Source organism: Achroia grisella, unplaced genomic scaffold (genome assembly GCF_030625045.1).
Source record: "Achroia grisella isolate CSIRO2021 unplaced genomic scaffold, CSIRO_AGI_Agris_v1 utg1245, whole genome shotgun sequence".
Lineage (NCBI taxonomy): Eukaryota > Metazoa > Arthropoda > Insecta > Lepidoptera > Pyralidae > Achroia > Achroia grisella.
In genome coordinates, this window is record NW_026712606.1 from 2,108,291 (window position 1) to 2,129,129 (window position 20,839).

Sequence of the window (20,839 nt, forward strand, 5' to 3'; positions counted from 1 at the left end):
GAAACGATATCGCAAAAATCAATGAAGTAACAATAAACGACTGAAGAAGTCGTATTGTGTTTTACCAGTTTTTACATGTATAGTGAGTTGAAAATTTATATTTATTTATTTATATAACGTGAAAGTTTGTAAAGATTATTAGAAAAGCTAAGTTCGTAACAGACAATGATATTCTCTAGTATATTAATATAGAGCACTGGCTCTATATTAATATATAGAGCTATCATAAAAAAATATCAAAAAAATATTTTACTAATAAATGTGTATATAGTACACATTTATTAGTAAAATATTTTTTTTAGTTAAATTAAACATTTATTGCATAATTTTTAATTATTTTAATGGAATGGCAAACAATCTTACGGCTCACTTGATGGTAAGCGGTAACAGTCACCTATATACATGATGGACATCACATTATGATGTAACACCCGCAATAGTACTCATGCGTCATTAAGATGTCATGGCTATCCTGTAATTTCTCTGTCTAACCTGCACAAATTGAATATATATTGCCAATTACTGTAATAATTATTTTCTCTTACATATGCGTCCATCAAATAAAATGTTAAACTATTTCAGAAAAATGACTACAATGTCAGAAGTGAAACTAAATAGCGAGTCAACGGAGCAAATCCTCCGTTATACCATAGTATTTTTAGTGACTTACGTCGGGTTTCTATATATGAAACATAGACAATCTAGACTTTACAAACTGGGCAACAAGTTACCGGGTCCATTGGCAGTGCCATTTATTGGCAATGCTCTTTTAGCACTTGGGATTAAAACATCAGGTAATATAAATGATCTTTTGTTTCCAATTGTTTTATTGCATCTCTCCTCTGTTTTAAGGACATGTATCGAGTTGACAGCGTAGGTGGTTTAATAATTACCATGATGTTTTACGTACACCCGGGTACGATCTCTGGACAGTATAAACTACTTATACAATTACTACTACTTATTAAGAATGTATTTACAGAAAAAGAATGTATTAAAGTATATCTATCATTGGTTTACCTACTATCCATAGTACAAGCTCTACTTAGTGAGGACTAGATGTATGAGTTATTCAAGTATTTACTTCTTCACTATTTTTATACGCACTTAGGAACTTCAAAATGTGTAACATTTTGAAGACAAGTTATATGAACTTGTACAAGTTATAGGAACTTGTCTTTTCTATCTTTACAACTTTTTATCACATGAAACAGCCCAATATTTGACACAGATCTCTCCTTTAAATTCCTATTTAAAGAGGAGATATGTGTCGTAGTCGTAGTCTGGGAGTAGTGGAATAACAGAGACAAGCGAGTTAAAGGTGTGACCTAACTAATGCACATATTATTGCAGGTGTGGTAGCCGTAGGCCTAAAGTATGGTGATAAATATGGAAATGTGATTCGCGGTTGGCTTGGTACAAGGCTCTTTATATTCCTTACCCGCGCTGAAGATGTTGAGGTTATCCTATCTAGCCAAGAACACATTGATAAGTCAAGTGAATATGATTTATTCCAACAGTGGCTCGGTGGCGGCATACTTATAAGCAAAGGTTTGTTTCTTTTTAATTACAGGATTCGTAATAGTAGAATTAAATAGATATCAGTAGGTACACTTTTTATCAGTAGCAATTTTTGAATACATAGCTCTGGAAAAATTTGGAATCTATGCCTTTCAATTTGGTTCAGTTTTCGTCTAAACTTCTAGTACTATCGATTTGATTATATAGAGACGTAAATTATCATATGGAACTCTGGAATAAAACAATACAACCCAATTGCGTTAAAACTCGATCGTTACAAGGTCGTAGATATTCAATTGGGTCTGTTTATGGAGCCAAATTTATTTGTAAAGTCAATGCGCATTAAAACTTTATTGTTTTTATTTAAATATAATTCTTTCTTTTGGATTGAAATATTAGCCCATTATTGTGCGTATAATGTAAAATACGTATATAATATAAATTCATTGTTGATAAAATTAATTTATATAGTAAAAATCAGTTTTATCAAGAATTAATATTTTATAAACATCTTTTTAATATGCAATCACTACGGCAACAATAATAAAAATTCTTACGCATAAATATTTAGACATTAATCATAATCACACTTTTCAGGTGAAAAATGGCGATCTGACAGAAAAATGATTGCACCGACTTTCCACATGAACGTACTGAAATCATTTGTATCAGTATTTAATGAGAAATCGAAGGATCTAGTAGAGCAGCTAAGATCCGAAGTCGGAAAGACGTTTGACATCCACGACAACATCAGCGCCACATCAGTTAATATACTTCTTGGTATGTTACATAGCATTGTATTTTTTAAAGGAACATATTTAACGCTATACATACAATTTAATAGTATTACGTAACGTTTGTAACAAATTTACAGTAACTTATTTTTCTGGATATTAAAAATGGACCTTTTCATAAAAAATCACCATTAACATTAAACTATACAGAGACCTAACAGTTAAGACCTTGAGAACAGCAATGTAATGCAATGTATTGTGTGATGTAGATAGTAGGTACTATTGAAGTATACCTACAGGCGATATATTTTCCTTTTAATTATTAGCTTAAACAAAAATATTGTTTCGTGTATGTTTTCATTGTGTTCGTATAACCATACGTAGATACCTACTGTATTCTGTAGCTAAATAATGATCGCAGAGCCAGTTTCTCTTGTACTTTAATCAATCTTAATATACAACGTCCGTGTATGTAATGGTTAATTTTCCATATTTATCGCATGTGAAACAAAGAAAACAATAAAGTTAATTCTATGTTAATACGCTGACCTCAATTTCCATGCCACATTTAATTAAAATTATTCACTGAACATAAAATATTACAATTCCTTACAATTAATAAGTACATTGTCTTTTCCAGAAACCGTCATGGGTATAAATAGAAAAACTGATACTAAATCCGGATATGATTATGCAATGGCTGTTATGAAGTGAGCATATTTAATAATATGATAATTAAAAAAAAACACTTGTGTCTGAATCAGGGTCTATATACTCGTATGTTCCACTAAACTTAAATCGGCTGCCAATCAATACAGTATGTATAGTATTTAGTAGTAGGTATATCTTATTGATTATAAAGAAATCATCAGATTCGTCCCATTTAAGAGAAGTCATCGCGTAACGTACACACAAATATGCCGTCAGCTTGAAAATCTCCTCCCTTTCATTTTTTTTTATTTATTTATTTCATCCATATTGTGTTAATAAACAACTTATAAACTATGTTAGTAAATTATAATATATAGAGATATGCTCTCAATTAATATGTCTATGTCCACGTACAGCAGGTGCCCCTGGAGCGGATAATCTAACCTATTTGCAATAGTGGTTAGGAGGTTGTTTGCGCTCCCCCGAATTCTAAACATCAATGATGCATTTCTTTTTCGCATTATGAAAACCATCCATACGCTCTGCTGCAACAGTTTCTGATCTTTGGCAGTCGGTTGAAATTATAAATTGTTCATTATGATTATTATTATTAGATTGTATATTGATTATTACTTACAGAATGTGCGATATAATACATCAAAGACATTACAAATTATGGTTACGGCTTGATTTAACATTTAGATTCACAAAGCTATTTAAAAAGCAATTTGAACTACTAAATATAATACATGGACTTACAAAGCAGGTAAAATGTTTAGATATCTTTCTAACAAAACATTATGCAATTAAAAACGATATATATAAAAACATATATGCTTTTAGGTAATTAAAACAAAAAAAGAAACATATGTAAGTAATAAAGCTAATGACGCCAAGTCAGCCCCAATAGAAGGATTAGTAAAACCAAACGATTACAAACATCAGGAAGAGAATACTGGAACTGTTTCTGACGACATTTTCAAACATTTTAAAGATGATTTAGATTTTTATGATGAAAATGACGTAGGTAAGATATATCACCAAATTTTGTAAAAGAAATTATGTTTAAAGTAATCCGAACAGTCGATAACTTTATAACATAACACTAGTCAATAAACACCGTGGATTATCGTGTAATGTCCTTCTCTTATTTTTTTAGTTATTTATATAGACTTTTATATAATTTATGACAATGTGTTTACTAAACGCTATAATGATAATATAATTAAGCATTAATTAAGCACAACATACGTTATTTACATTACAGTTAATATAAACGATCTTTTGTTAAAATAGCATTATCCATATTATAATTCCCAGAGTGCTTAGTAAACATTATTTTATGTGATACTTTTTTACAGGAGAAAAGAAACGTCTAGCCTTCCTTGATTTAATGTTGGAAGCCAATCATAATGGAACAAATAATTTCTCAGACAAAGATATCAAAGATCAAGTGAATACTATAATGTTCGCTGTTAGTATATTACATTATAATAATAATTAGTAAATAACGTACAGCAAGCCTTAAGAATCACAAGATAGAATATTCAATGTGTCTATTACTGATTCTATATCTACGATTTAACAATTTAAATTACTGTTTTAGATAAATATCGTCCGCTTTAATTTTGTATTTACTATGCAATGTCCCCTACCGAAATGAAAACCACAATATTAAATTCTTATATGCTCATATTAAAAATACATCGAAGATATTTTATTTTTTAATAATTTTATATTAATGTAGGGTCACGACACAGTAGCAGCGAGTGCCAGTTTCATCTTAACCTTGTTGGGTGGTCATCAAACTATTCAAGATGAAGTCTATAGAGAACTATTTGAAATATTTGGAGACACGGATCGTCCAGCCACATTTACTGATACAATCCATATGAAATACCTCGAAAGAGTGATCCTTGAATCTTTGCGATTGTTCCCACCAGTACCGGCTATTGCTAGACACTTAAATCATGACGTTACTATAAGTATGTATTAGTTTAATACAAAACTAACTACAAATGTATTGCAATATAAATTAAAATATATAAATATATTATATGTAGGGTTTAAATTTTTGATATAATTTATTACAGAAACAAACAACTACGTATTGCCAGCAAATGCAACGGTCGTAATTATACCATATAAATTACATCGCGATCCAGAAGTATACAAAAACCCGGATAAGTTTGATCCTGACAATTTTCTGCCTGAGCATACACAGCGTAGACATTACTACAGCTTTATACCTTTTAGCGCAGGTCCTAGAAGTTGCATTGGTATGTACTATATTCTATGAAGCTTAATAGTTGATCTGACTAGTTTTGGCCATGTTATTTACATACTTTGTTCTGATGTGAAGAATATAATTTATGATTTAACATTAGTAAAATGCCTAGTGTTGACACTCAAAAGCATATATCTACCTGTATATGTATTGTAGTATTCGTGACCTGTTCAACAATAATGTGCCAAGTTGACGATATTTGATTATTACGTTTTTTTTAGTGTCCTATAACAACCAATAAACAATAAGCTATTATGTATTATACTTCTACGAAGAACATGAACACAATTTAGTAATAATGTATAAACACAAATTAATAATTATAAACATCTGCTTAATAAAAAACAACGTCGTTAATTTTTAAATTTAATGTTTAACAGCGGCATTCATTTTAAATGTTAGTTACTAATTTAAATCTAAACAGATAGTCGAAAATACAGATTCTGTAAATAATTTATATATTTTTTATTACAGGTCGTAAATATGGCATGCTAAAGTTAAAAGTGTTAATATCAACAATACTAAGAAATTACAAGATTACATCAAAAGTGCCACATGAAGACTGTCTCCAGGCTGATATTATTCTAAAGATATCAGATGGATTCAAAATTAATATTGAACCAAGAAAAAGAATTATACCTAAATAATATTAATAAGCACCCTGTTTTGATGCGTAAACTAAAACGATGTGTAAAAATACATGCTGTATATAGAAACAATCAGAAATTTCTAGAATTTAAGACTCTGATACATATTACCTGAATATTAAATATGCTTAATTTGTAAATTATGATTTTCTTAATTTACAAAATTAAGTTATCGAATAAAAAGTAGTTAGTACTCTACTTCATATAATTGATTATATAAGTTTAATAAACGAATGAAAAGTACATTTACAATTATAATCTAGGTCTTTCAGTTTTGTAAAATTATATTAAAATGAAATCAATTCTTTATTAGTTTATAAACAATTTTACCACAATTTGTATCGGTAAAATAAATAAATATATGAACGAAATTTCGTTTTAATAATTTAGAATGTATAATAACTTACTGTAAAACAAATCATTTTCTCTCTGTAACATTAAAAATATGGACTACTCATAAATACTGACGACTTCGGTGGTCTATCGGTTTAGCACATCGATTTACGTCCGATGGTCACAGGTTCGACTCCTCGCACTCTACACACATTTGTAGTCATAAACATGATTGTTTTTATTGATCTAGCTATTTTCTATTTATATTAAGTAAGTATTTACAAAATAAAAAAATAGCAAAGTATATATGTATTTCTATCAGTTTTCTAGTAACTTAGCTTAACTGCTTAGCTTGGGACTAGATGGCGAGGTGTTAATTCACACAGCGCCATCTAGTCCCAAGCTACTTGAATACTTCAATTATTTTTTTACAATTGAAAAGCAAAATGTTTATTATTTTTTATTGAACTAGTTCTGGTTTTCCTCCACTATATAAGATTAGCATTTTTCTAAAAAATGTTTCGTGTTCCAAAACTTACTTTTAATACCAAAAAATCAAATAACATTTTGTGGTATGTATTAAAGCTGATTTTATTAATTTATGACAACAAAGGTCAACGGTGTTGTATGTCAATTAGGTTGTTGCAATAAAAATACTGAATTTGCAAAAGATAATTAATTGCACAATATTAACAGACGGCTGCAGGCGGACGGTTGGCTTTCCTTCAGGTACTACTGTTAAAATATTTTTGTTTTTTATAACTTAATATCTATTGATTTTCTTCTGTTTTGTGTTTCTAATTTTTATATTATATATGATTATATATATGCACGAGTATTAGATAGTAATAATATATTAAAAATTTATATATAAAATGAACTTCGCTTCCGCTGTCTGTTCGCTTAGATCTTTCACTACGGAACGGATTTTAATGCCTTTTTTAACAATAGATAAAATGATCCAAGAGGAACGCTTGTATATTATATATACAAGCGTCACACATCTACACCCGTTCGAAGCCGGGGCGGCTAGCTTGTATATAAATAATTTCAAATCTTAATATTCTTTAATAATATTGAGTACTGGTTCACAAATTAATAAATTTAGATATAAAATTAACTCCAGTACTATTTAAAATAAATAACGCTAAAATAAATAAAAACAAGATTTTATTAGTCATATATTCTATTTGTCATACATATAAAGATACTTTTGAATTAATAAAACGCGGAGCTCAAGTCACGTGTTTCCTCTTTTCTAGCACAATGTCGCTGACAATAGAAGAAGAGAAGCCTTATCAATATGATGTCAATCGACTCGTTTTTTATACTCTTGTTGCCATCACATCTGTGTTATGGTTACTGTATCGAAGGCATCAGCAGTCAAAAATATACAAATTAGGCAATAAGATCCCAGGACCCAGCCCGTTGCCGTTATTTGGCAACTCTTTATTAGTACTTGGAATGAAACCTTCCGGTAAATATGATTAGATTTTTACAAGTTTTAATGCAACTAGTTTTAAGTTAAAATTGATGATGATCATGAGATTACGATATTATCGAAAATTTAGAGTCGGGCCCAATGATTTAAATGCTGATGACTTTAACCCTATAATTTGTGAATTTGAATAAAAAATATCAAAAAATTATCCAAGAGACGTAGAAAGCTATAATAATATATATATGTTTCTAATTATAAGGGGAAAATTGAGGACATGTTAAATGTTGCATTCACCTCTAAGGTGGTAATTCACAATGCCTCTGGATACCACATCTGGAATGATATTCATTATTTTATTATATTATTATAAAGTTAAATAATATTCGAAACGAGATTAATTCAATTAAAATTGTAAATTTTATTTTCAGAATTAATGCAATTTGCACTAAAACTTTCAAAAAAATACATATCCGTCAGTCGTGTGTGGGTCGGTTCCAAACTGGTCATTTTTCTCAGTGAGCCTGATGATGTCGAAGTCATTCTTAACAGCCACATCCATATAGACAAGTCATCAGAGTACAGATTTTTTGAGCCATGGCTTGGCGAGGGTCTCCTGATTAGTTCGGGTATGTAGTGAGTGTTGGTTTATTTGTTATTTCATTTCGTTTAGCGGGAAAGAATGTGATATATGTATATAACATAAGATTCTACAATACAAACATTAAGAGACAGTCTTAGTCGATCGTTGAAAAAACTGATTTGTTTATTTTAAATTTTATGGTTTTAGAATGTCATCTTTAATTAGAACCAGAAAAATTATTATGAAGTACATCCATTCTAATTCCATATAATTCATGGCGAAATGTATGTGGAATTGAGAATATGTTACTGTCCTTTATAAAAATATAAAAAAGGTATTTAAAATTAAATAAAATTATGATTATTTATTAATGTATATATTTTTGGTCTTCAGGTGAAAAGTGGCGATCTCATCGTAAAATGATTGCCCCGACGTTCCATATAAATATCCTGAAATCATTTGTAGGCACGTTTAATGAAAATAGTAGAAACGTGGTTGAAAAAATGCGATCGGAAATTGGTAAAACATTTGATGTACACAACTACATGAGCGGTGTCACTGTGGATATTTTACTTGGTATATTTTCATTTTTAATACTTCTATATCATTCAAACATATTATACAAAAATAAATTTCTATAGAAGAGAATGACTGATTTAAGTAATCTTCTTCTTCTATTGTATTCTATTTTTTAGAAAAAAGTAAGTAATTTACGCATAAATTTGTAAAAGTTTATAAATCTTAACGCCATCATTCACTAAGACATTACGTTTGTTGTGCTAGTAAATTATACAACTACCTAAATCAATTGCTTCATTATAGAATTTTTAATATACAAAATGGCAATTTTGTAATATATTATATTAACTAAAATGTAACATTAATGTTTCAGAAACCGCTATGGGAATTACAAGAAACACCCAAGACAAATCTGGTTTTGACTACGCTATGGCGGTTATGAAGTAAATCAAACACATGTCATATACATATATATTTTTTATATATTTTTTACAATTACAAAACTTTTTTGTTGTATTACAGAATGTGCGATATTATTCACCAGAGGCATTACACATTTTGGATGCGTTTCGATTCTATATTCAAACTTAGTTCCTTTTTTAAACAACAAACTAAATTACTTAGTATTATCCATGGGCTTACTAATAAGGTAACCTAAGTATATAAATATAAAGTATAATCTAATTTTAAATCATTACTATTTAAAATAGTAGTCTAATCAAATAATTTATCGCCAATTTGTAGGTAATTAAAGAAAAAAAGGAGTTGTATATTGAAAATAAAGCCAGAGGTATCCTGCCGCCTACTTTAGAAGAATTAACACGGTCAAATAGTAACGAAGCATATACTAATGCTAAAAGTATTGCTGATAACGTATTCGAAGGATACCGTGATGATTTAGATTTCAATGATGAAAATGACGTTGGTAAGAATTTAGTGATGCAATAACTGTATTTCAAATTTAATATTCAACAATGAAAGTTACGTAAATTTATATACAATAATTTCCATTTGTTAATAGAAAAAAAGACGTATAAATATATTATTTTCACATAAGTTTATGTATATTGTCATTGTACAGTGTCTTTACCTAATCTATAATTCTAAGTAAGAAAATATTTGCATAAGTTTTAAATAAGTATTTAAATTAAATTTAAACTTAATCTAAATACCAACTTTTTTATTTAATATAGGCATAAAGAAACGTTTAGCATTCTTGGACCTTATGATAGAGTCTGCACAAAATGGTACAAATAATATAACAGATCATGAAATAAAGGATGAAGTGGACACCATAATGTTTGAAGTGAGTATTAAAAAAACTACTGCTTTATTTTAGCATTTACTTAATAAATTCAATTAAGTCTTATATTTATTAAAATTAAACTAAACGCTTTAGTTAATACGATTTTTTTCCATTAGGGCCACGATACAACGGCAGCTGGTTCCAGTTTTGTTTTATCTCTCCTTGGCATTCATAGAGAGGTCCAAAAAAAAGTTTACGACGAACTATATGACATTTTTGGTGACTCTGATCGACCAGCCACTTTTGGTGATACTCTTAATATGAAATATTTAGAGAGAGTTATCCTGGAGTCTTTGAGGCTATACCCACCAGTCCCAATGATTGCTAGGAAATTGAATCGCGATGTTAAAATAGGTGAGAAAATTCCTTTATTTATTATATTTTATTTATAGAGATAGACTTCGTCGTCATCTGTGTGATATTGATCTTGAGCCAGCTATTTTAGCCCACAAACAGCGTGCTTTGTAAGATGAGTTTCACTTGAAGGGTTTCAGTTGAATATGCTTTAAGTGTTTACAGTATGAATGTTAAGAATATGGTAGTGAAATTTCAGAGTACTGAGGAATAACATGTTAGTACTCCGGATACTCCGGTGCAATATATGAGAATAGGGGGCTTCATGACGACGTGGTGTTTATGACAGTTTACCATTTTCGTGGACTACGCTACTAAATGCAGCTATATAAGCTACAGTAATTTAATAATATAACTTATCTTTTACCAATTATAATAAAAAAATACTATTAACCAAAAGGTATACCTTTTTTCTAGTTACCAATGATTATATACTGCCAGCTGGTTCTACAGTTGTAATAGGCACGTACAAAATACACCGTTCTCCAGCCCACTACAAAAACCCCGAGAAGTTTAATCCTGATAACTTTTTACCAGAGAATACACAGAACAGGCACTACTATAGCTTTATACCATTTAGTGCCGGACCAAGAAGCTGCGTTGGTAAATATATTTTTTTGTTTAATTTATAGAAACCAAAAGAATCCGATTCTATATTAATGATGTGTTCATTGTTGACCTATTGCACATACGCTAGTTTATATCGCAAACTTCGTCTTCTTAGACGTTTTTGTTATCTATTTTAGATATCTAAATACTTTTATATCCCTTACTTAACTCCCCAAAATTTCACCCCTTTCAAATTATTTTTTGATACCAAATATCTTTGTCGAATTACATCAATTTCCATTCAACCATTCAAAATATCACAGACAGACATACTTTCGCAAACGTAAACAACACGTAAACGTAAATCATAAAAGTAGGGGCAACTGTATTATTAGGTAAGTTAAAGAAAGTCATTCAAGCTCTTACTTATTTTTGCAGGTCGCAAATATGCTATATTGAAACTTAAGGTATTGTTGTCGACGATACTGCGTAACTTCAAGGTGATATCTGATATCTCAGAAGATCAATTCATACTGCAAGGGGATATCATACTTAAGAGAACAGATGGTTTTATGATTAAGATAGAGCCTAGAAAGAAAGTTCCATCTACGGCCTGATATTTTAATTGAATTAAACTTTTACTTAGAATGACTGATAAACATTATTAGCTATATCAAGAATATAGAACTTTCTTTAATATTTCTATAATTCGCTCAGAAAATGAAAAATGCCTAATTAGAAGTAGTACTATAAGCAGCATGGCCATTGGCTCTAACACATGAACATAAAAAGAGAGTATGAATCGTGAAAGTGTTTGTATGTGATAAGTAAAATAAATATTGGTATAATCTGAAATTACTGAACCTGTGTAACAAAATAACGATTTGATAGTATCCAATTTAGATACGAGTGATTACCTACCCATTACCTTATATACTACCCTACATATTTATTTCATCAAAGTGAAGTACTACCGACAGCAAATAACATTAGATTTCATAGTTTTCAATAATTGTACTGTGTTATATATTCGCATTTTATGTATTTGTTGGACCATGTATCTCAATATTGTATTCGACCATACATATTCAATCATCGAGTTATTTAAAAATTGAATTTTTGGGATACAAAATTACAATTCATTTGGAAGTAAATAGTAGCAAGATAGTATAAATTGATAATGGAACATATTTTTTAATACAATAATTATTCTATTCATATATCAATTTACGAATAATATTTACATATATTACATACATTAACGTTTTTCTGTATATAATATGTAAGTATCAGTAATTTATTTATTAGCAACAAAACATTTTCTTTCAAAACTGTTCATACATTTATTATTTTATACATATTATATAAGAACATACAATGTACCCACTACGTGCGACCTTAATTACATATTATATAAAGCAAATAATATAATTATGACGTTATAAAATATCAATTTACATGACAAATATATTCTCACTAAAATATTTTTTACCGGTACCAAGTAGTTGGCTGTCATAGAATTCATGTATTCGACATATAAGTGAAAATATTTAATGAACTATCTTAGTTTAGTAATTATTATTATACCATAAAAATTAAATAACATTAAAACTCAATTTAGAATTATCGCATAACGGATACATGCGGTGTAGGTTTGTTATTCAATGGGAAAATGTTATTTTTAATTACATTGTTATTTTTATAAAAATAATAATTATACTCTTCGGAAAAGTAACTATAATGAATTATGTAACTGTTTAAGTATTACACTCATCTATATTAATTAGTAATTTTAAATTATAGAAAATAATATTAAATTAAGTAGTAATAAAAAAATAATATGATCTAAGTAATAATTACATGTAATAATAGATATATACCGTTATTTCTACATAAAATATTACTTGTGTTTATGCCTTTTTGTACTGTCTATTTGCTACTATACTAATAATTATTTTAAATACGTTTCGTTGCTGTTTTCACTTCGTACAATATTTCAAAGCCGATCCTCATCTTTAAACATTTAGAATTTAATAGATATGACTGTCTTTGGGTATAATTTAAAATATGTTGCCTGTACCTAATGGCTCTGCGTGAATTCAGATAAAATCCTTTGTGCATCTATGATATAATTTTACTCTGTATAAAATTTTATTCGATATACACAATAAATAACACAAAAACAATAACAATATGGACAGAGCGCACAAACTTTCTATTTATATGTTTATACCTAATATTAGTAGGATTTGAGGCAAGCTATCAAAAAATGTCTGTAAAATTTACAAAACAACATTGTAATTTTAATAATCTGTTAACAATGAATATGCCTCTTTATTAAATAATCTGCAGTTTATGACAAGCATGATTTAATGAGAACCTTCTCATGAACCTTTACCCACTTTGATAATACTGCAATATCGAAACAGTAAATTGTGTTAAGTTATATTATCGTATTTATTATTTAGTCTATGACTTTGCTTTCACAATTTTCAGTCCAGAAAAGCTATAATTTTAATATTTTTTTCATTTCAAGTTGTATCAGTCTAAATAGTATTACACGAGCAAAGGCGCATAAAATAACTAATGTAATATTAAAAATGTGTTTTATTTGTGATGAGCAAATCTATGAATTAAATTATACAAATGAGTTTTCTTGTCAAGTAAAATACAAAATTTTCAGACAGCTCAGAAAAACGTATATACGAGTACATATAATATGTAAAGGTATTAGCGTCGGTATATGTTGAGTTAATAATACATGACATAAATTATATTTTAATATTTAAAGCTGTTTATTTTTTAAGATAACCCTTCTACACTATGACAAAATTGTTGCCCTATCATTAGTATTTTAAAATGAAATTCAAATATAGTAGACATTAAATTTCCATATTTTAATGATTATAATATGAAAATAGAACAATATTTATTCAGACGAACACTTAATCTAATTATCCTGCATAGAATTATTATTACCTACTTACCTAATATAGTACTTAGTTATTTCATAAGATAGGCACTATGATAACAAATGTCATTGTTCTTGTAACAGTCTCAACTGACACAGATTGTACTGTTTAGTTATTTTGAAAGGCACAAATATTAATGATGTAATTTACCTCAATTAACGTTAAACAAGTTCACATGTAGTTTTATGATAAATGAAGTATTCAACAGTCCAAAGGACTACGCACACTAAGCAACACGTACTCATTCCTATAAAGCAGTACACGTAGCTGCCCGTAGCCTCATACAACACACCTGAAAACGATAAATCCTGTGTTTTCTATATAAATACAATGGCAAGCAAGAACACTCTCTAGATGGTCACTGCTATTTTTTATTATATTACATATTTTCGCCTCAGTAAAGATCAAAACTTGCCTATAATAATGTACCGAAAAAACAGAAAAACATTTTCTCCTTTTGAAGTTGGTCAAAATATTATAGTAAAAAAGCCATTAACATCAGGAGAGATATAAATTAATATATAACGAGGTTCTAAAAAAATAAACGTTTTAAATTACTTACCTATTAATGGATCAGCTAGAAGCATTAATACACCAGAAAATAATATATGTAGTGCCAAAGCAGCTGGAAATCTATCTGGAGCAGCTGCTATTAGCACCAGCGGGAATAATACCTGAACCGCACATCTGACTAGTCCTGACAGTGCAGTCACTATAAAGACGTACCAAAGATTACTGGAACACACTAAAGCTGAAAGAAATTTAAAATAGCATTTCATTACTTAATAAACAATAACATTACTTGTTAATTTCAAAAATTGCCTAGAAATTACCTTTCTACTTCACTTGTAAATACTAAATACGTATAAATGGTATAATTCTTCTTCTGATATATTGTAAACTTTCATAGTATTATCATTAATTAATAATGAAATTGTTCGTTTAATAATATTAATATGTACTACTTTATTTTTGTAATTTAATTATAATGTGAGAAAATGAATCTCTCTATATTACCTAACTATCCGCCGATTAATCCATATTATCTAAATAATAAAAAAAAACAATATAAGAGACAAATAATACTTACCGATACGCAAAAATATTGTGATACATGTTCCACCAAAAAAGAGCTTCCGACTGTCAACTGCGTAGAAATATGTAAATAAAGCTAGAAGAAATCTTGCAAGCAAGTCTGCTATAGCTCCAACCATTACGCAAGTTGCTACCTCCATCTTAAAACATATAATAATAAATCAGACTACATATATTTCCTAAGTTATTAATCATTACTTTTATAAAAAAACTACCTGAGTAAAACCATAAGAGAAGAGAAGCATTGGTTCCATTGCCAAATACGTAACATCGGAGACAAAGGCAAATCCAATACCAATTAAAGTACTGACGAATCTGGGGTCTTTTAATAAATCTAACTCCACGTTATCATAGATAATTTTTCTGGAAAAATATATTCAGATCTTTAGTATATTCTACTGTGATATGATATATTTTTTATGGTAACATATACACTTACATAATACTCTTTTGAATAGATTTATGTCGATCCTTAGTTTCTTCATCTATAGAATCATTATCTTTAATTTTAACGGGTGATATTTTTATTATAGATTCGTCATTATTTACAGTTTCTAATTTTTTTACATTCTCATTGCATTTTGATGATAATTCTGAAAATTATAAAACGTATAGGATTTTAAGGATAACAATCGCATCAATAATCAATGTGTCTTGTAATTTCCACTGCATGTTTATTGATAGATACTATGTTCGGTAATATTTACACATTCATTGGTTATTTTTTATTTAGTCCAGTATATAAACATCTTCCAAAATGCCTTGAAACATTTATATTTACCTACTTCCTTGTCTTTTTCTATAGATTTAACTAAATACCATTCAACAGGATGCATGACCAACATAGCAAATAGTAGATGAAGATCTATAGCCATGATTATAGCTAATGTCCACCTGAATCCGTATTCAGACAGAAGAAGAGTCACCAACATGGGAAACGTGATAGATGCCAAACTACTCATGGTTTGGTTTGCGCTCATCATTGTTGTTCGCTTTTTCGTAAAATAACAGTTGAAAGCTGTAAAACTAACTGGCACCATCACACCAAAACCAGCGCCTAAAAATAAAATGTTAATTAGCATTATTGAGATAATACTATCCAATGTTACGCCAACCCCAAGTGATACGGAATAAGGATAAAGCATATGATGATCACATTTGATTCTAATTTGAATTGTTCATATTCCAATGAATATATAGGCATGTTTCTTTGCTCACAATTTATGATCAGTAGAAAACTTAATAAGTCTATTAATGTGCTTTAATTTAAGAGTAAAGTTCCCAACAAGACGCATAACTGCGCCAGATATGCGTCTTGTTGGGAACTATACTATTTGGAGCAATAAAGAATGCTGTCATGTACAAACCGCAATATCGTATGATGTTCGTAGTGTCGGTTTATTATATTGACAGCGGTTACCGCCTTCATCTGATCAGATCATAATGTTGTTTGTCATTTGGCAAAAACTAGTTCAACTATCGGTTTAAGCATAATGTAATCAAACAGGCAGGGGATTAAAGGTTAATATTTTCTATGTCTCGTAAAAAGTTAGTCGTTATAAATTAATGTTATTATCAATTTTTATATATTTATAAATATTAATCTATACGATTCATTTTATCAAGTCATAAAATAAGATTCTTTAGAAAATCATAACAGAGATCATTCTAAGGTGAAAGATACTAAAGTAAAAGCTAACTAAAAGACAAAGATAAGATTGTTATAAAGATAATGTAATAATATAATACGTTACAAACTCCGTCTCAAAAGTTGAAGGTTTGTTATACATATATAAGAGAAAGTAAAATTAAATTTTTCAGCTGTGGCATCGGTCTATGTAGCAATCTGAGGTAACTTAATAAAACAGACAGCAAATTTGTTCTTTCTTCTCTATCTGTGGGTGTAACTGTGTATTTTATAGCATAGTGATATATGACATAGGTCGAAACTTATTAGCTTTCTGTTACCAATGATAAATCTAAAATAATGCTAAAAACTTTAGCATAGGGTTTAAACTTTAGCATTCCTTTTTTAATTCTTTTATATCATTTATAGAGTGCTTTGTTCCCCTAGACTGATCTTGCAATATGTTGTATTCGTGTGTATTTCTTTTACGCGAAGATAATCCACCTATACTTACCTCTAATAACGCCAAAAGTGAACACCAATTGATATGTTCTCTGCACGAAAATAGTCAGTATATCTCCAAGAACAAATAGTCCAGCGCCAACAAGTCCCACTTGACGAAATGAATACTTTTTCAACGCAATTCCACTTAGGAAACCTTTAAAATTAGAAACGAGAATCTTTGTCATTCAAACCATTTAGAGACTCATACTAGACATATATGTATATTTCCCCTCCGATCGATCCGTCAGGCAGGAGTTGGCCTTCAGCCGCTCCATAAGTCCTTCCGCGGGTTTGGAGTGCCATCTTCACTCGCCCCTAACGTCCGGTGAAGCTGTAAAGGCTGGCTACGGCCAACAGCACTAGAGTAGTCCGAAAAAAAAATAGACATATATTAGTCGTACAAAATATCATCCAGCATTTACTGATATCGAATATTATTACCAAAATAAATAAGATACACGCCTAATATGATATAAATCATTTATACATGTAAGAATTTTACCTACACATTTACGTATATATATATACATGTATATGTGCAAATATATAGGTTGCCACGGTACCTTACGATGATAACCAGCAATTAACATCAATTGAAATCCTATATTTATTATGCTAAAATAATATAAAGTATTTCAAGTAGTTGATAATGTACACCGGATTTATTTTTATTGAAGAATGATAACATATGTTGATTATACAAATATAATAACAGACAAACAAAAACGGGTTTAGAGTTGTTGGAACTAGATGTCATACAATATCTTATGTTACGATTACATTGTATCTATATCAGAATAACAATGAGTACAGGAAAGTTGCACAGATCATTTTACATAGTTTATAACTTTCACTACTGTAACTACTCGCTATCTACATGGAAGCTGTAGGAGAATAAAAATATTAGGGGACTTTATCACCGTACAGAACCATAATAATTATTAGAATTTATTACAATTTTTGACCGTTTGTTCAAAACGGCTTAAAAGGTTTGTGTGCGATTATTAATTATGTTTACGGTAAGCTTCACTAAAATTTTATCTTTGTTTTATTCCAATCGATTTACAAATAAAAAGGTGGCAACCATTGTTGTTTTCAAAAGATATTGTATCTTTTGGCTTATGCCTTATATTATAAGAATACAAAAGTATCTTTATTAATGATCGTAGATCCAAATAAAATTTTATTGAAATTTTATTTGGAAAGTCGTAAAGGCAGTCCGCCTTATAATCGGTGTCTTTGCTCAATCAGATGATCTTGGTTTACTAATGCAGTTCAACAGCTGACAATTAGGGACAGTAATTCAACCACACGTTAGTTGAAATTAATGGACGTTTTGGAGCATCGAACGTTAATTGATTGTGGTAATGTACAAGTCTATCATGCTGAAGATTTGCGTCATTCTGTACTATAGATTGATGCAATTAAATTATGAATTGTAATAATTTAGATTTCTAATTGCACACATATGAAGCTACGCTTGTAGTAAATTTTAGAAAACAGATATATTCTTTATACAAATTTCATAATTTTAAATGGTAAAAAAATAATATAAATATAACATAGATCTGCTTGTAGTATCATAGTAGTAAAAGATAAAGCAAACTAGAAGTATGTATAAATATATAAGACGGTCCATCTGTTAAACGTACTAGAATTAAATTGTTAATATTTAGATATAATAAAAACGCCTTATGACAAATTATAAATCCTATACGACATAAAAGCAAGTTACCCTTATCAATATACAAATAATAAATATGCTAAATTCTTGTGGCTCTTGCAATGATGTAGTTAACTGTGTAAATGTGTACAATGCTTTTATGCTTACTAATGTACTTCATCTTGTAGATGATTGATGTCAATTAATTTATGCCCCATTCCTAATCATTGGAAAATTCATAAGTAGTAATAATATTATAGGTATACCTTATATATTTGCTTTTATGATAGTATTTGTAGATTATATATTAAGATTTGAACCGTTCAAAGCGTTCGAGAAAGGTATAGGAGTATGATACTGCCCATTTTTTAAAATATTATAGTCTATCCTTATGATGGCTGAACCGATTATGCAATATAGAGAGGAGTAGGTATGTTAGATTTTATCCTCAGTTCTACCGTCGTCGTTAGAGTATGGCTTGATATATGTGCCTACCTATACACCTATTTCAATGTACTTATATATGTATATGTATTTTCTCTATTGTAATGAGTTTAATAATTTAATAGTAGGTGATATAAATCTAGCAAATGCTGCGACAGACATTCACTCTCTATTACTAAATTTACTTTTTTATCACCTTTACTAAAAATAGATTTCTCTATAATTATACATACATATCACATTTATCATAAAAAATATAATTCTGTTTAAAGTTTTTATTGTACTACTTAGATACAGATTATACATAGAGAAAATATACAAAAAGATATACATATAGTAACTATAATTTTTGTATGCTCCCGAATTTGATGCTAATGAAAACAAAATATGGTCCAATATAACTTAGGTACAAATTATCTTGGACCATATTTTTTTTAAAGGATGATAATAGCATGGTGCTCTCGCCTAGCTCCTAGAGGATGTGTGATCCCCCTGGAAACTATCACGTCAAATTCGCCAAGAATTTAACGTGATGGTTTCCAGGGGAAACGGCGTGGAGGACAACCTTGACATTGCCAGCAATGGAGTTATTAATCTATGTTACTATCACTCCCCTTTCCCCCTGTTTATTCATTTATACCTACTATAAATGTATGTCATAAATTAAAATCTATAGTTTTACGATTTTCTATACATCAATTTATAGTTAAATATACAGGCTAACTTCTAGAGTTCGCAATTGTATTATCTATATAGTGGCATGTAATATGTTCAGAATTTTTTATTAACTATTCCCATTGCAAAAAAAGCTTAAATTGTTACTTATGTACCATCATAGCATTAAGCGATCATATAATTAAGCGAAATATAAAAAAGTACAGAATTCTAAACAACCGTGACTTTTTTCAAAAGATAACTAGAAAAGAGAACTTTGCAAGTAGGTAATCAAAAGAAGTCTAAGATTAGAGAGAATGCGTGTATATTCTACCTATAGTCAAAATAATACCTGTAATAGATAATGCTCCACTGTGCACTCCTATAACAAGGGTTAATCCACTAGCACCGTCCTGTTCTAGGAAGAAATTATTGAACAAGATTCCAAAAGCATTGGATGAACCAAAACCCAGCATCTGAAAAATTCCATGCAATGCTAGTATATTTTTATACGCAATTTATTATTTTAATTTTCGTCGTTCATAACTTTATCACAGGTTTAAAGTTAGTTTACAGATTTTGCAAATCTCGATCATTTTTCTGTCACTTTTAAGTGTTAATGTTGACCATATGTATGTATATAGGTAGGTACCACAAATAATGTATCCAACACTATTTTTTAAGTTTAGAATTTATCTTTAATCGAGTCCAAAAACAAACACTTGGTGACTTAATTGTTGGAACCGGGTTTCGTTAATATACCTATTATAAAAATATACATGATGATAACAGGTACTTACAAATGTCAATCCTACGCCAATAGCAACAACATAACCCCAACCTCCATCAGGCGGGACCAATCCTTCCTTGTCTTGTCTCCTATTTTTGATCTCGACGTGTGCAAATGCCTCATCCATGGTGAAATATTTAAAAAGGAGTTTGTAAAAATAATATTCTT

The 20,839-nt window shown here is 29.3% G+C and overlaps 2 protein-coding genes across 2 annotated transcripts; one reads left to right on the top strand and one right to left on the bottom strand.

Annotated features, from left to right (window-relative positions):
- The first annotated feature begins 582 nt into the window (after positions 1 to 582).
- On the top strand, positions 583 to 11,909 carry LOC131854754 (uncharacterized). The gene is made up of 20 exons (XM_059205895.1): positions 583 to 794; positions 1,354 to 1,551; positions 2,119 to 2,301; positions 2,896 to 2,965; positions 3,546 to 3,672; positions 3,750 to 3,933; positions 4,268 to 4,380; positions 4,654 to 4,891; positions 5,000 to 5,185; positions 5,668 to 5,838; positions 7,255 to 7,650; positions 8,043 to 8,240; positions 8,588 to 8,770; positions 9,087 to 9,156; positions 9,236 to 9,362; positions 9,458 to 9,638; positions 9,907 to 10,019; positions 10,136 to 10,373; positions 10,791 to 10,976; positions 11,361 to 11,909. Exons 1-20 carry the CDS (start codon positions 587 to 589, stop codon positions 11,537 to 11,539), a joined length of 3,549 nt encoding a protein of 1,182 aa, XP_059061878.1. The 5' UTR covers positions 583 to 586; the 3' UTR covers positions 11,540 to 11,909.
- Positions 11,910 to 13,763: 1,854 nt separating this feature from the next.
- On the bottom strand, positions 13,764 to 20,839 carry LOC131854805 (monocarboxylate transporter 7-like). Its single transcript, XM_059205967.1, has 9 exons — positions 20,682 to 20,839; positions 20,234 to 20,357; positions 17,131 to 17,274; positions 15,771 to 16,046; positions 15,429 to 15,582; positions 15,205 to 15,352; positions 14,985 to 15,129; positions 14,457 to 14,645; positions 13,764 to 14,186 (listed from the first exon to the last, which is right to left on the bottom strand). Exons 1-9 carry the CDS (start codon positions 20,796 to 20,798, stop codon positions 14,056 to 14,058), a joined length of 1,428 nt encoding a protein of 475 aa, XP_059061950.1. The 5' UTR covers positions 20,799 to 20,839; the 3' UTR covers positions 13,764 to 14,055.

Coding starts and splice junctions, on each gene's coding strand:
- LOC131854754 (XM_059205895.1), top strand. CDS start 587: ATGACTACAATGTCAGAAGTGAAACTAAATAGCGAGTCAACGGAGCAA. Junction 9,363..9,457: donor TCCATGGGCTTACTAATAAG/GTAACCTAAGTA, acceptor GCCAATTTGTAG/GTAATTAAAGAAAAAAAGGA. Junction 9,639..9,906: donor CAATGATGAAAATGACGTTG/GTAAGAATTTAG, acceptor TATTTAATATAG/GCATAAAGAAACGTTTAGCA.
- LOC131854805 (XM_059205967.1), bottom strand. CDS start 20,798: ATGGATGAGGCATTTGCACACGTCGAGATCAAAAATAGGAGACAAGAC. Junction 14,646..14,984: donor CACAATATTTTTGCGTATCG/GTAAGTATTATT, acceptor AATTTCTTTCAG/CTTTAGTGTGTTCCAGTAAT. Junction 14,187..14,456: donor TCTAGCTGATCCATTAATAG/GTAAGTAATTTA, acceptor TATCGTTTTCAG/GTGTGTTGTATGAGGCTACG.